At 43.5% G+C, this 12,344-nt stretch overlaps 1 protein-coding gene across 1 annotated transcript in view; it reads right to left on the reverse strand.

Annotated features, from left to right (window-relative positions):
- fmn2b (formin 2b) overlaps positions 1 to 12,344 on the reverse strand; it is a gene marked incomplete at its 5' end in the record, with an annotated part of 102,891 nt that overhangs the window by 74,654 nt on the left and 15,893 nt on the right. Inside the window, 4 exons of the mRNA XM_084078199.1 lie at positions 1,869 to 2,016; positions 3,502 to 4,535; positions 6,972 to 7,033; positions 10,018 to 10,168. Of these exons, the coding sequence (XP_083934325.1) occupies positions 1,869 to 2,016; positions 3,502 to 4,535; positions 6,972 to 7,033; positions 10,018 to 10,168 (1,395 nt within the window). The remainder of the gene's footprint in view (positions 1 to 1,868; positions 2,017 to 3,501; positions 4,536 to 6,971; positions 7,034 to 10,017; positions 10,169 to 12,344) is intronic.

Genomic DNA, 12,344 nt, shown 5'->3' on the forward strand with positions numbered 1-12,344 from the left:
TAAAGAGATAATACATAGAAAAATACAAAGGGAAAATGGACAGAGGAACAAAGAGAGAGGGGAGAGAAAGAAAGAGAAGGCAAAAGTGAGGGATCAGCAGAAAGTGAGAGCGCAAGTGACTTAAGCCTAATTCATATTTTGTTGGTAGACGGTGTCCCCGGGCGGAATATAGCCGACCTACAAGCTCACGATGCGTCGCGAATGCAACATAGTGTGAGCTTGCCGGGCGGCTATTTTCGGCCGCGTGACACCGCCTTCCAACGGAGCATGAATTAGGGCAATTTTAGAGGTGCACGTGTTGGGAGGAATCCAGTGAAACCGCGTCGTGTTTAGGAGAGCCTTGTAAAATAAATAAGCTCTACATTAGTGGAGACCCTGGTCTGTCTGCCATCTCCCACCGCAATGCATCATGGGGGGAGGGGGAGAGCGCTTTTAAATGTGCCTCTCTGGCCCCGTTTCACTTAAGGACTCACAAATATTATGAAATCGACTTCAAAGTTGAAAACCTCCCGTACGACCCCCACCACCCACTCCAAAAAAGAAGGGGAAAAATAAATAATCACATACACTGAAAAAAAAAAGTACCATCGCACAGTGCAGCCTTTCATAGAGAGTAGTTTACCCACTTGAGACCTATTTTATCTTTTGTCACACAATGGTGTTGTGCAGCGAAAATAGACGCTCACAATGCATCGCAGTATGTAGATCTGTAAACATGTTTGGTACCATTTTTGAACATTTCTGAAAGAGGTTTCGCCTAATTTATGACATGCCCAAAATTAGGAAGACACCAGGTTGAAAGTGTTAACACGCTAGGTAGATAGGTGAGAGGCTAAAGTAAAAAACTGTCCGGAGTCACAGTGTCACTAGAGCGATCCCATCTTCAAAACCCATAACCGTTATATTGTTTCCATTAGGAGTGCATGGCTGATATGAAAGCAATGTTTCAGAGTTTATGCCAATGCGTGCATGTTGATGTGCGTCCCTGTGCGAGCGAGAGAGGATGCAGCTGTAGAGCGAGGGGGAGGGGGGCGGGGGGGTGTCGGGACGGATGGAAGACTTTCTTCTGTGTAGCAAAAAGCCATAGACGCCAAAACACCTCCGAAACAGCCAGCATCCCCCCCCCCCCCTCCTCCTGTTGCTCGGTCACAGACATGCGGACATACACAGAGAAAAGCAGACAAATAGGAGACCTGCAAAAGTGCATCCATACACAAAAACCCCACACACACGTGACATGAAATAGGTTGAAAATATATACGTTTGCAAGTTCAGTCTAGTTCATCTATACAACCAGAACAACTCAGGTCACAGAGACCATATAAATATTATTTTCTATTGGGAGATTTTCCTTTACAATAACGGGATTCAACACTGCTGTGGCGTTTCACAGGATCCTTCGAGAGCAGGATAGACATTAGATGCATTAAAATCTTTGCAAAGTCCAAGTTCATATCTTATTGGGCATAAATTACCTTCCTTCAAGATTCTGCCCCTCAGCCTAAACGCTTGTTATTCCCTCTTTAACTTGCGTTTTCGTAAATTAATGCCCCACTTCATCATACAAGAGTAAAAAACACCACGCGTCGTGAGCTTATACTTTTAAATGTTTTTAAAACGATAATAAAAAATGAACGGTTTTGGAGATAAGGTTTCCACCCGACAGCAACAATATGCACATCATGTCAATAGAGTCAACGAGAGGCTGACAAAGGATGGAGATGGAAAGGGAGGAGAGGGGAAAGAGGGGAAGGGAATTTCTTATTCCCTTCTGAATTAAGGGAATAAGAAAGAATGAGGAGAAAGGGAAGAGGGAAGTTGAAGTTGAAAGGAGTTGGAACAGAGAGCAAGTTCTCACACATGCGGACCTGCTTGGCCTTGGACTTGGTGATGGTGTCCGAGAGCGGCTTCTTCTTCTCCTTCACCGCCGTCTTGGAGAACAACTCCGCAAACTCCTGGAAGTCCATGTCCGTTGGCTCGTCAATGGCCTCCCACACCAACGAAGACGACACCTCCCTGAGACAAAGCAAAGCATTCACAAGCAGAAATAGAAGTTAAAAGTAGCCATGATAGACAGAACATGCTATGTAATAATTATGGATGAGGATTGGGCCACATATCATTCAAATAGTAGTAGGAGCAGTAATAATTATTACTATATTATTAATAATAATTTATTAGGGGTGCAACAGTTAATTGAGATAATCAATTTAATCGTTATAAAAATCTGATGACTTTCTGAGTCACAAACTGAGATCTCCGATCTACAGGACTGTTTTATGTCATTTTTCCTAGTTTGAAGAGGTGAAACCCAAGTTCTGAATTATAGCTTTCTTTTAAGATTTGTCTTATTGCCTTTGGTGGATAGCACAGTGTAGAGAGACAGGAAACGGGGGAGAGAGTTGGGGAGAGAAACACAGCAAATCCACCGACAGGCTCGAGAATCGAAACCGGGACACGCTGTCAGGCGTCAAAGCCTAAGCGGTACGCACCTTAAATAAATAAATTACTTTTTTCCTATCAATTACTCACCTCATGAAGCCTTGATTTCATAGACATTTTTTTTGTCGCATTCCTGAGCCAATGATCCAATATTTGACTAATTGAAGTTAATAGGAGACCAATCTTAACAAGAGCAAAATCTTTAAAACATTCTCTTTGTTTGAACCTGGATCACCAGTAGGCTCAACAGTGATTACACTGAGAGAGTTGTTTTGGAGTTTATATTATTCTTTAATATAGTTTTGCATTGATCTCCTACCGCAGCAGACACCGCAAATATAGAATTATTGGCTCAGGAATCCGACAAAAACAAATTCCATGACTTCAACGGGTAACCACTGGCCATCGTCGCCCCAGTTCTGACGTGTAGTTGAACACGGCATAATATTATCAATCAGTGCGGACGTCACATGTCCCCAGACACAGCAACATGGTGCGTGTGCATACAGTCAGTGTTGATTTCGTCAACTAAAACTATAACAAAACATATTTGTCGATCACCTTTTTTCACTGACAAAAACTAAATAAAAACTAAGCTACGATGACTAAAACTAAGACTAAATATATTGACAATTTCGTCAACAAATAAAAACTAGACAAAAATGTTAGTGAGGGACGAGTGGAGAAGAGATCCGGTAGAACTAAAAGAAGTAATTTTATCTTTGGTTGCGCTCAGGTGTTGCGCTCTGAAAATAGCAGATCTACAAGCTCACAACACGTCGTGCTGTGACACGTTGTGAGCTTGTAGATCGGCTATTTTCAGCATGCAACCAAGTGTAAAATCAGCCAAAATAAATTTTAGTCGACTAAATCAACTGTAGATTTAGTCGACTCAAATCTTATGATATTTAGTTCACTAAAACTAGACAACAACTAAAACATTTTTTTTTCAGATGACTAAAATATGACTAAAACAAAATGGAATTTTATTCAAAAGACTATGACTATAACTAAATCAAAATCTACTGTCAAAATCAACACTGCATACATGATGCTCACCTCTTGGTGTGCAGCTGTATCCTGGTCCAGTACAGTGGTTTCATGGGCCTGGGCGGCTCCACCACGGCCTTCCTGGGGGGCTTCTCGTGCGCCGCGCCGCCCAGAGCATAGAGGCCCAGCGGCAGAGGAGGAACCAGGAAGCCCAGGGCCCCGGGTGGAGCGGGCGCTCCGAAGGCACCCCCCGGGGGAGGAGGGGGCGGCGGGGGCCCACAGCCAGGCGGCGGGGGAGGAGGCGGCGGGCCCCCCATTCCAGGTAGCGGGGGGGGAGGCGGCGGGCCCCCCATCCCAGGTAGCGGGGGTGGAGGCGGTGGGCCCCCCATCCCAGGTAGCGGGGGAGGAGGCGGCGGGCCCCCCATCCCAGGTAGCGGGGGTGGAGGAGGAGGTCCCGGCATGCCTGGCAGAGGAGGAGGAGGAGGCGGCAGGGCCGAGCCCGGGGGCAAGGGGGGCGGCGGAGGAGGGGGAGGCATCGCACCTCCTGGTAATGGAGGAGGAGGAGGTGGTAACGCGTGTCCTGGAAGCGGTGGCGGAGGAGGGGGAGGTGGCATCATCGCTCCTCCGGGGAGCGGTGGTGGCGGGGGAGGAGGTGGCATCCCTCCCGGGAAGGGCGGAGTCGCATAAGTCTGCGGCTGCTGTTGGCACGCGCATTTAAACTCCGCCTGCACCGCTTTGGGCGAGGTGGGAACGGGCACGGGGACGCTCAGCTCGCCGGTCCGATCCGCCGCGTCCGCGCAAGGCACTCTGAACATGAAGCGCTCGTCCATGGGCGAGGTCTGGACCGACTTGGCTTCCAGGCAGTCCGCCGCGGCCGTTTCCGTCTGCAGGTGCACGTCACACACGACCCTGAGGAGGCCATCCTCGCCGCCGCACTCCTGGTCCCGGGTGCTGGCGGTCGCAGCGCTTTCCCTGTCCAGCAGAGGGGGCAGAGTCTCGAGCTCGGCGATCTTGGTCCTCAGGTCTTCTATGGTTTGCTCTAGCTGCTGGATGACGTTGATGTGTTCCACTTTCAGTTTGACCGTCTTTAGCGAGCAGTCGTCCTGGAAATGGAGAGAGAGAGAGAAAGCGAGAGAGACGCCAAGGAGAGAAGAAAGAGGGGATGTTGAGAGACATCGTCAGAAAAAGAGACAAGTTGCTAGGGCTGAAAGATATCACTATTTCAAATATTTTGCCTCGATTACAGTTGGTGAACAATTGTTAAAAAGAAAAATTGTGAAAATATCAGATCTACAAGTTGTCAACAACAACATGTCACATCGCAATGCATTGAGAGCTTGTAGATCGGCTAATTGCACTACTACACTACCGTTGTACAACAAAGTTTAATACAGGTATAAGTGGTCAATCAGACTAATCGATTTATTTGATTATAAAAAATCTATTAAAATGTTTTCATGTTGATCGTCGGTTTATCGGTTTTGATTTTTTTTATTTCTTAGCCCTAGAACTTGCATAAGAAAAGTTTATTTAAAACCTTACGTAATACATATAACAATAACCTCTTCAAAAGGAATAACATGAGCAGACAAAAAAACGGATAATATGATCTTGAATTTTGCCTTTTTGGAAAGTTGTAAGAAACGCTTTAAGGCCCAAGGGCCAAGCCACTGGAATACAAATGTACCGTACTTGTAGAACATCCCAAAGGATTTATGGGAAAATCAACTACATTTTTGCAAGACTATGAAATTTCACTTTGCAACCATGAAGCTAATCTGAAAAGGGGGCATTCCATGGTTTCTTCAGTCCAGGACCAAACTTTTATAAATGTATTCCTTAATTCTGGGGCTCAACATAATGAAAACCATGAACCATGAACCAAATCGTTAAGTCTTACATTTTTTTTTTACATCCGCATTCATCAGCAAACAAGCGTGCTGTGACAAATTTTGGACGTAGACTCATAACGTGAGAAGCACTGGGGTACAACGAGGAACAAACTAAGTAATCAGTCATAAAAACGTTCTTGCTCTTTCTGCCATTTTGAAAAAAAATACCCCTCTGTTCTTTAAATCCGTCCAAACATGACGTTTCACAGGAATACAAGCTGAATTCAACCCTGGTCACCAGTTTGAATCCTTCACAGCGGCTTGGAAAATCTGGACCTGTAAAATCCTCATCCTGCAACTAGAGCTGGGTGATCTATACTACTATCTTAATATAGGGGGCAACAGTTAATCGAATTAATCAATCTGATCGATTAATCAATAAAAGAAATCTTCGAAAATCAATACTTTAATAAAATAATTTATCCCTTTTGTGGGCATGTCACTATAGGCGAAAAGCTTTAAAAAATATTTAAAAAATAGTGAAAATAGCCGATCTACAAGATCACAATGCAAGGCGTTGTGAACTTGTAGATCTGCTATTTTCACAATTTGTACTTGACAAAGACGTGCAACGAAGCATAAAACCACGCTTAAGTGGTTAAACGATTTATTGAAAATTCCGCGCTTCTCCATTAATCGATTAATAAAAAAGTAATCAATAGCTTAATCGCTAAAATATAAACAATAGTTGCAGCCCTACACTCGATCATCTTGGACTTTGGCTATAATAATATTGTGATGGCTTAATTGATCTTATGTCTTTAACTGATCTTAAAGTTAAGTTATATTATTTCCTTAACTCATATTAGACTTGTAGGCCTACCTGAGTGAAACAACAAATGTCTGTTGGCTCATCAGATCCACATGAATGATTACTTATGATAGTGTGCCTGATGAATATCTTTGGAAAACCCCAACAGTCATTAAAAAACATTTGTAACATTATCGATATTATAGGCAATCGCTAAAGAATATTGTGATGTTTGATTTGAATCAATCACAAAGCCATGCCTCCAGGCTGTTGGATAAATAAATACCATGGTATGTTAGGTCAACTTGTCCGCTTAAATAAGGTTTAAAAACAGGAAGATCAATAACACTTGGGTCATAATTTGTGTTGCCAATAAAGCGCTGGTGTTGATTTACAAGCTGGGGTCATGGTGGTGTGACTACATTTTTCCACAGCACTTGATCTACAACATGACTGCTTATCAGCCCACCACCTCGCTTAACAAATATGTGCCTATGCTGCCACCTGCTGGTTAGACAGTGGACGACACATGGTAGACTTTACATTTTAGTAGGAGTAAGTATAAAGGACCGCAAATCACACAGAACACATTGTATTAACCACTTAAAGTCCTGTAAGTGATATATACATATTATTTGTAAATTTACAAATTAAAATGAATTTAATATGTGATAAATAGTCCTATATTCGGAGAGCAATCATTGGTATCGAGTGTTCTTCAGTAACAGGGGTCTTCCCATCTCCCCAGCTCTTTAATAAACAGAAAATAATAGATTTTCTGGTCGGGATACCAATTTCATCCATCAAAAAGCCCCCCCCCCCCCCCCCTCGCAAATTGATCACTAGTGTATCCCTCTGCCATCTTCATAAACAAATAAATGAAAAAAAAGACTGACCTGTAGTTCTTTGATGTCTTCTTTCTGTTGCCGTTTAAGACCCAGGATGGCTGACTGGTGTTCTAGATAAATATATGGAGAGACTGTGTAAGGACAGTAACACAGGCACCATTCTGAACACCCAGGATTCTTGTTAGGTTTTGCACCATCACCAGAGTGTACAAATGGAACCAAATGGACCTGTCCATTTGGATCCATTTATACACTCTCAAATGCAATTTCCTTTTTGCTCAGCAGCATCAAATCAAATGTATGATTGCCTAACACCTAATCACTAATGCTGAATACATTTGATGCTGACAAGTCCTAGTTGACAATGAACATGATTTACTGAGGAAAAACTCTGGTGAGACACTGTTAACAGCGAACAGATCATGCTTCACTCACAGAAAGAAACCGAACTGCAATGTTTCATGATTTCACAGAGTACAAAAAAATGTAATGTATTTGGCTGGTTAAAACAGTTAAGATATCTTAAAATGAGATGGCATGCCAGAGCTATTTGCTTTTAGCAGACAGACGGATGGATGTTAGGATCTCACTGACAACAGCAGGGGGGGATAATGAGGGAACAAAATGTTGTCGAGTGTTTGAACCCATCTTTAGCTGCCCTGTTGGTGACTCATTCACTGTTGCTATGCGACCATGCCCACTTTTATACAATGTTGTGGCACAAGGCAGACACTTGAACACACACACACACACACACACACAGTTTGAATGAATGATAAAGATGAGATATCCAAAGCTCAATGGAGTAAAAATTCAAACAAACAAAAGCAAACACAAATTATTACTCACCTTCACTGTCCTCTAAACATGTCACAGCATAAAGAAAGAGAGATTCCATTCAGAACAAAAGAAAAAGAAAACGTGTGAATAAATAAAAGTCCTTGCACAACATTCACTGGAAGTCAGTGATCATTACAGTTTCTAGTCTCCATATTATGTTGTCTTTGATGCCAAGCCACGACTTGTTTTGATTTAAAAAAAGGGAGCGTATGTGTGTGCCGTCATTAATTGCCCTTTCCTTTTCCCTGTAGACCATCCTAAACCAGGAGGATGCATAACATATGTGTAGCAAAAAAATGAAGCATCTGCACATCTCATCCAGCCTGAAGCCTGCCTGCATCCTGGTTCTAAGTCCTTTGCTTTAGAGAAGACGAGGTACAACAGTCCCTGCATATATTAGCACCATGTTCTCCCTTTTGTGCATAAATCTAGGAGGAAACAAAAAAAGGGCCAGGGCGCCCCGGACTCTCTTGGGCTCCAGAGAACAAGGTTAATCGAGTAGGAAGAAAAGGAAGACATCAAAGCAAAAAACAAACGGCCAGAGAGAGAAAGCACATTGACGACAGCGAGAGGGGATGTTTTTCCCACACAGCCTGATGCCATGCTCAGCAGTACTGTAGCTGGGACTGGGTGACATCATGGCTGTGCTTTTAGGTTTGTTCACCAAATTAGAAAGTTATGGAAATCTCTCGGCCACTTTACTGCTAAATTCTACGCTATTTGGAATATCAACTCGCACCTTTGTTTAGTGAAGATACAAGCAGGTTTGACAACATTTGAAATATTCCCAAGTACATTTCCTTTAATGATAGTTTGCTTAATGCATGCTTTACGCTTGATAAACTGGATTCATTTGAACAAGTTGGAATAAATTCCACATTGGAAATGGAATAAAAAGTCAATATAACATCTTATCTTGGTATTTCAGGCACAAATGTATTAAGCTGCTTAGTAATAGTAATGAAAAGGGAAGTTATGAAAGATTAAGGACTATAATGAACAACTCATCAAACAGAAGGCAGTTCTGGGTTGCCATGGGCTTGTGTGGATGTTTTGAAAAAGAGTTCTGTTCAAGGCAGAGGAAAATAAATAATCCTAAAGAACTCTTAACACTGAAAGTCTTTCCCCAGGTATCTGGTAGTTACGCCCTTACTATTTCTGTACTATTATTATTCGTTTGTTAATTTGTCAAGGCCAACATACATTGTTACATGTTAAAAAATATTATTATATTTAAGTTTGATCACACTCTAAGTTCACAGATTTCTGCAGCTTTCCTGATAAATAAGAATGACTCATAATTCTATTATTCATTCTATTATATGTCCCCATGTGAAAATTAGAAACCATATAAGTTATACTCGTCTTGTTAATACATTTAATGATAAAGCAAGTCAAGCTCAGTCTAAATCCAATAGGATTTGTTAATACATTTAATGATAAAGCAAGTCAAGCTCAGTCTCTAAATCCAATAGGATTCTTGCACAAAGCCCTTCATTCCATGTGTAGGATCGACTATAGATTGAAATCCCATAGACCTTGTCAGTAGAATTGCATTGCCAGGAAACCGCTTCAGTCCAACTATATTTCCTGCCCTCTACAGTATCGACGCAAACACTGCAACAGGAAACGGTGTGAAAAGGTCTATAGTGGAAGACATCCATAGACTATTAAATGCCTTTTAAAGCCTCTCATCCTCGCCCCTTACCTTCCAGACTCCAGTGCGTTCTAATCACAAGGATATGGTACGACATACAGTTTAAGTGGATATAAATCCCAACAATCTCCAATTGTTTTCCAGGGAGAGCACAGAGGAGAAGTGGTAACTGGGCCAATCCATTCTGTAGTGTAACGATAGAGCTCCTGAACATTTAGTCTAAAGGGTAATTGGACAACGTACATGTACTATAACTTGGCCTTTAAGACCCAAGCAAAACTCTGAACATCAACAACCAAAAAGTGGGCAGTCTCCCTGTTATGTCACTTTGTGTGCACATATTTGCATGTCTATCATATTTTCACATCATGTATTTATGCGTAATGTCAGTGGATTTGTGTGCCTCTAAATGTGTTCCTGTAAACAAAAAAATGTGTCCATTTGTCCAGTGTTTGTGTATTTATCCATCTATCTATCACCTTTATTACCAGCCTGGATGCAGGGACTCATTCATGCTTATGTTTACGTTAACAGAATTCTATGTGTGTGTGTCTGTGTCCCTCTGTCTTTCTACTGCACCTGTGGTTCTGTTCTTACCAGCCTCAGTGTATTTGAGTCCAGACCGGTCCTCTACTCCAACCTTCGTTGGAGGCCAGAGGCCCCTGATCTGCCCTGGCAGTCTGCCCTCAAATGGCTCCAGGGAGTGGGGAGGCTGGCTGACTGCTGCCCATGTGTACAGCTGATCTTGCTGCGGAGACAGAGGGAGCGAGGGGGGATGACAGGAACAGAAGAGAGAGACAGATAATAGGCAGGAATTGAGAGAGAGAAATAGAGGAAGAAATGGACAGATGAGGAAAAAGAGAGGAGTCTGTTAAATGGTTTTATTTTCAATCTTACTTGCACCGACATAAATTTCTATCTGTTGATAGGTCACTAAAGTACTGATGAATCTCAGCTCTTAAACCTAGGGTTAGGGTTAGGCTTAAGTCTTGATTTTGAGGAACAGTACAAAGAACATTGAAATGTACAAAAACATAATCACGATACCAGTTATAGGATTAACTATGGATATACAGAACTGTGAGTGAGATTGCCACAAACACTTCCATTTATGTCTACTCTAATGCCTAATTTATACTCAATCGTACGATATAGAGTCCCATGCCGAAAATAGCCAACTTACAAGCTCACAACTTATCGCATTGCAACGCATTGTGAGCTTGTAGATCGGCTATTTTCGGCACAAGACAAAGTATAAATCAGGCCTAATTCTATGACAGTGGCGTTCAGTGTGTGTACCTGCAACTGTTCAAAGAGGCACTAAAGCGTTTGACTAAATGAGAAGATGTCCACCTGCAGGTATTCAAAGAGATTGCAATTCCTGCGGACAGTCTGTGTAAGTTTAAGCCAGGCCAGGTCCAACAGCTTCTCTCTGTCCTCGTCGTGACAGTGACCGATCACTTCCAGCAGCTCCTGGACAAACTGGGGCACCATGTCCGTCTGCTTGTCGGTGACGTCCCATCCGTCCACCCTCTTTTCCTTTACTTCTCCTCGACCGTCGCTCTTCCGCCTGCCTCCGTCCCTCCTCCCCTCCTCCTGGTCTCCCCTCTTCTCCCGCTCCTGGTCTCTCCCCTTCTCCCGCTCCTCCTCCTCGTCATCTCCCTTCTCCGTGCAACTGTGCCCGTAACCCACAAACGCATCCCAGCCATTTTCGAAGCCTGCAGAGTCTTTCACACCGCGGTCTGGTGCCAAGTTAGCAGCAGCGGCGGTGGTGTTATGCCCCGTTGCCACGGTTACACTCCCGCCTCTCTGCACCATGTCCTCCTCTGCCTGTGACGCACCGGTGGGAGCCAGCTCCTGCGCCGGCAGCAGCCTGGAGATGCAATCCACATGCAGCTGTGAAAGCAAGCAGGACGCGGTGCCGGCCACCGCCGCTGCCGCCGTCAGGATGCCGGTGGTGCACGCAGCTGTGGGTGTGGGCACATCGTCCGGTGATGTGGCTTCCATCAACGTGGTGGATGACTCAGTGTCTGGGTCTGTGTCCGAATCTGATTCAGACGTATCCATGGTTCGGTTAGATTTGGCACGGCACCTTTAGATTACGTGCATCATCGTGACTGGCCTACTATAGTGGAAATATGCTGTAGCCTCATTGCAATAGCCGTTTTAAAGGCTGAAAACATGTCTCTAGGTCCAATGATTATGAGATTTTCTTTTTTTGCAAAGTAAATGGAATCACATGAAATAAGCACTCTCAGCTGCTGTGGACTATAGTCCACATGATAGAGTAGCAGCTACACTGAAGTTTTACTCATTCAAGGGACAATAATTCCAGTTCCAGTGTCGGGGCCAACAGTCGCCAGACCTCCGCAATAATGTCAAGGAAGATTCATTGCTTTGCAGTCGTTTCTTGGAACTTAGTCAAGACATAGGGCTGGACTGAAACCCTGTGTATATCTGGATACTGTATCTTCAAAATCTAAAGGGTGTGACCACACTGTACACTGAATTATATTTGTATCAGTGAATGAAATGCTCAACATGAAACGAAAAGCGGGGCTCCACCCACCAAATGATGCCATGTTCGTACACGCGAAAACGCATTAAAAGGAGGGAACTGACATCTCAGCTATGTGGCTTTCACTAGTGTGAAATTATCCAGATATCTTCCTCTGTCCAGGCAGGTCCGCTTTTGGCTGACCGATGCTGCATGATTTCCCATGCTGATGAACCCCGGTATGTATGGTAGCCCCTTACACTGAAAACACTGCATTATATATTCCATTGACTCCATGCAGAATTCAGTGGTTAGTTCATTTCCATGCATTATGTCTTGTCACATTCCCCACAAAAAGAGATACAGACTCAGAGCATAAGATGTATGCAGATGTAGATTTGTTCCGTTATGCATCAGCGGTGTTTTT

The sequence above is a fragment of the Gymnoscopelus microlampas genome, assembly GCF_963454915.1.
Source record: "Gymnoscopelus microlampas genome assembly, chromosome: 14".
NCBI lineage: Eukaryota > Metazoa > Chordata > Actinopteri > Myctophiformes > Myctophidae > Gymnoscopelus > Gymnoscopelus microlampas.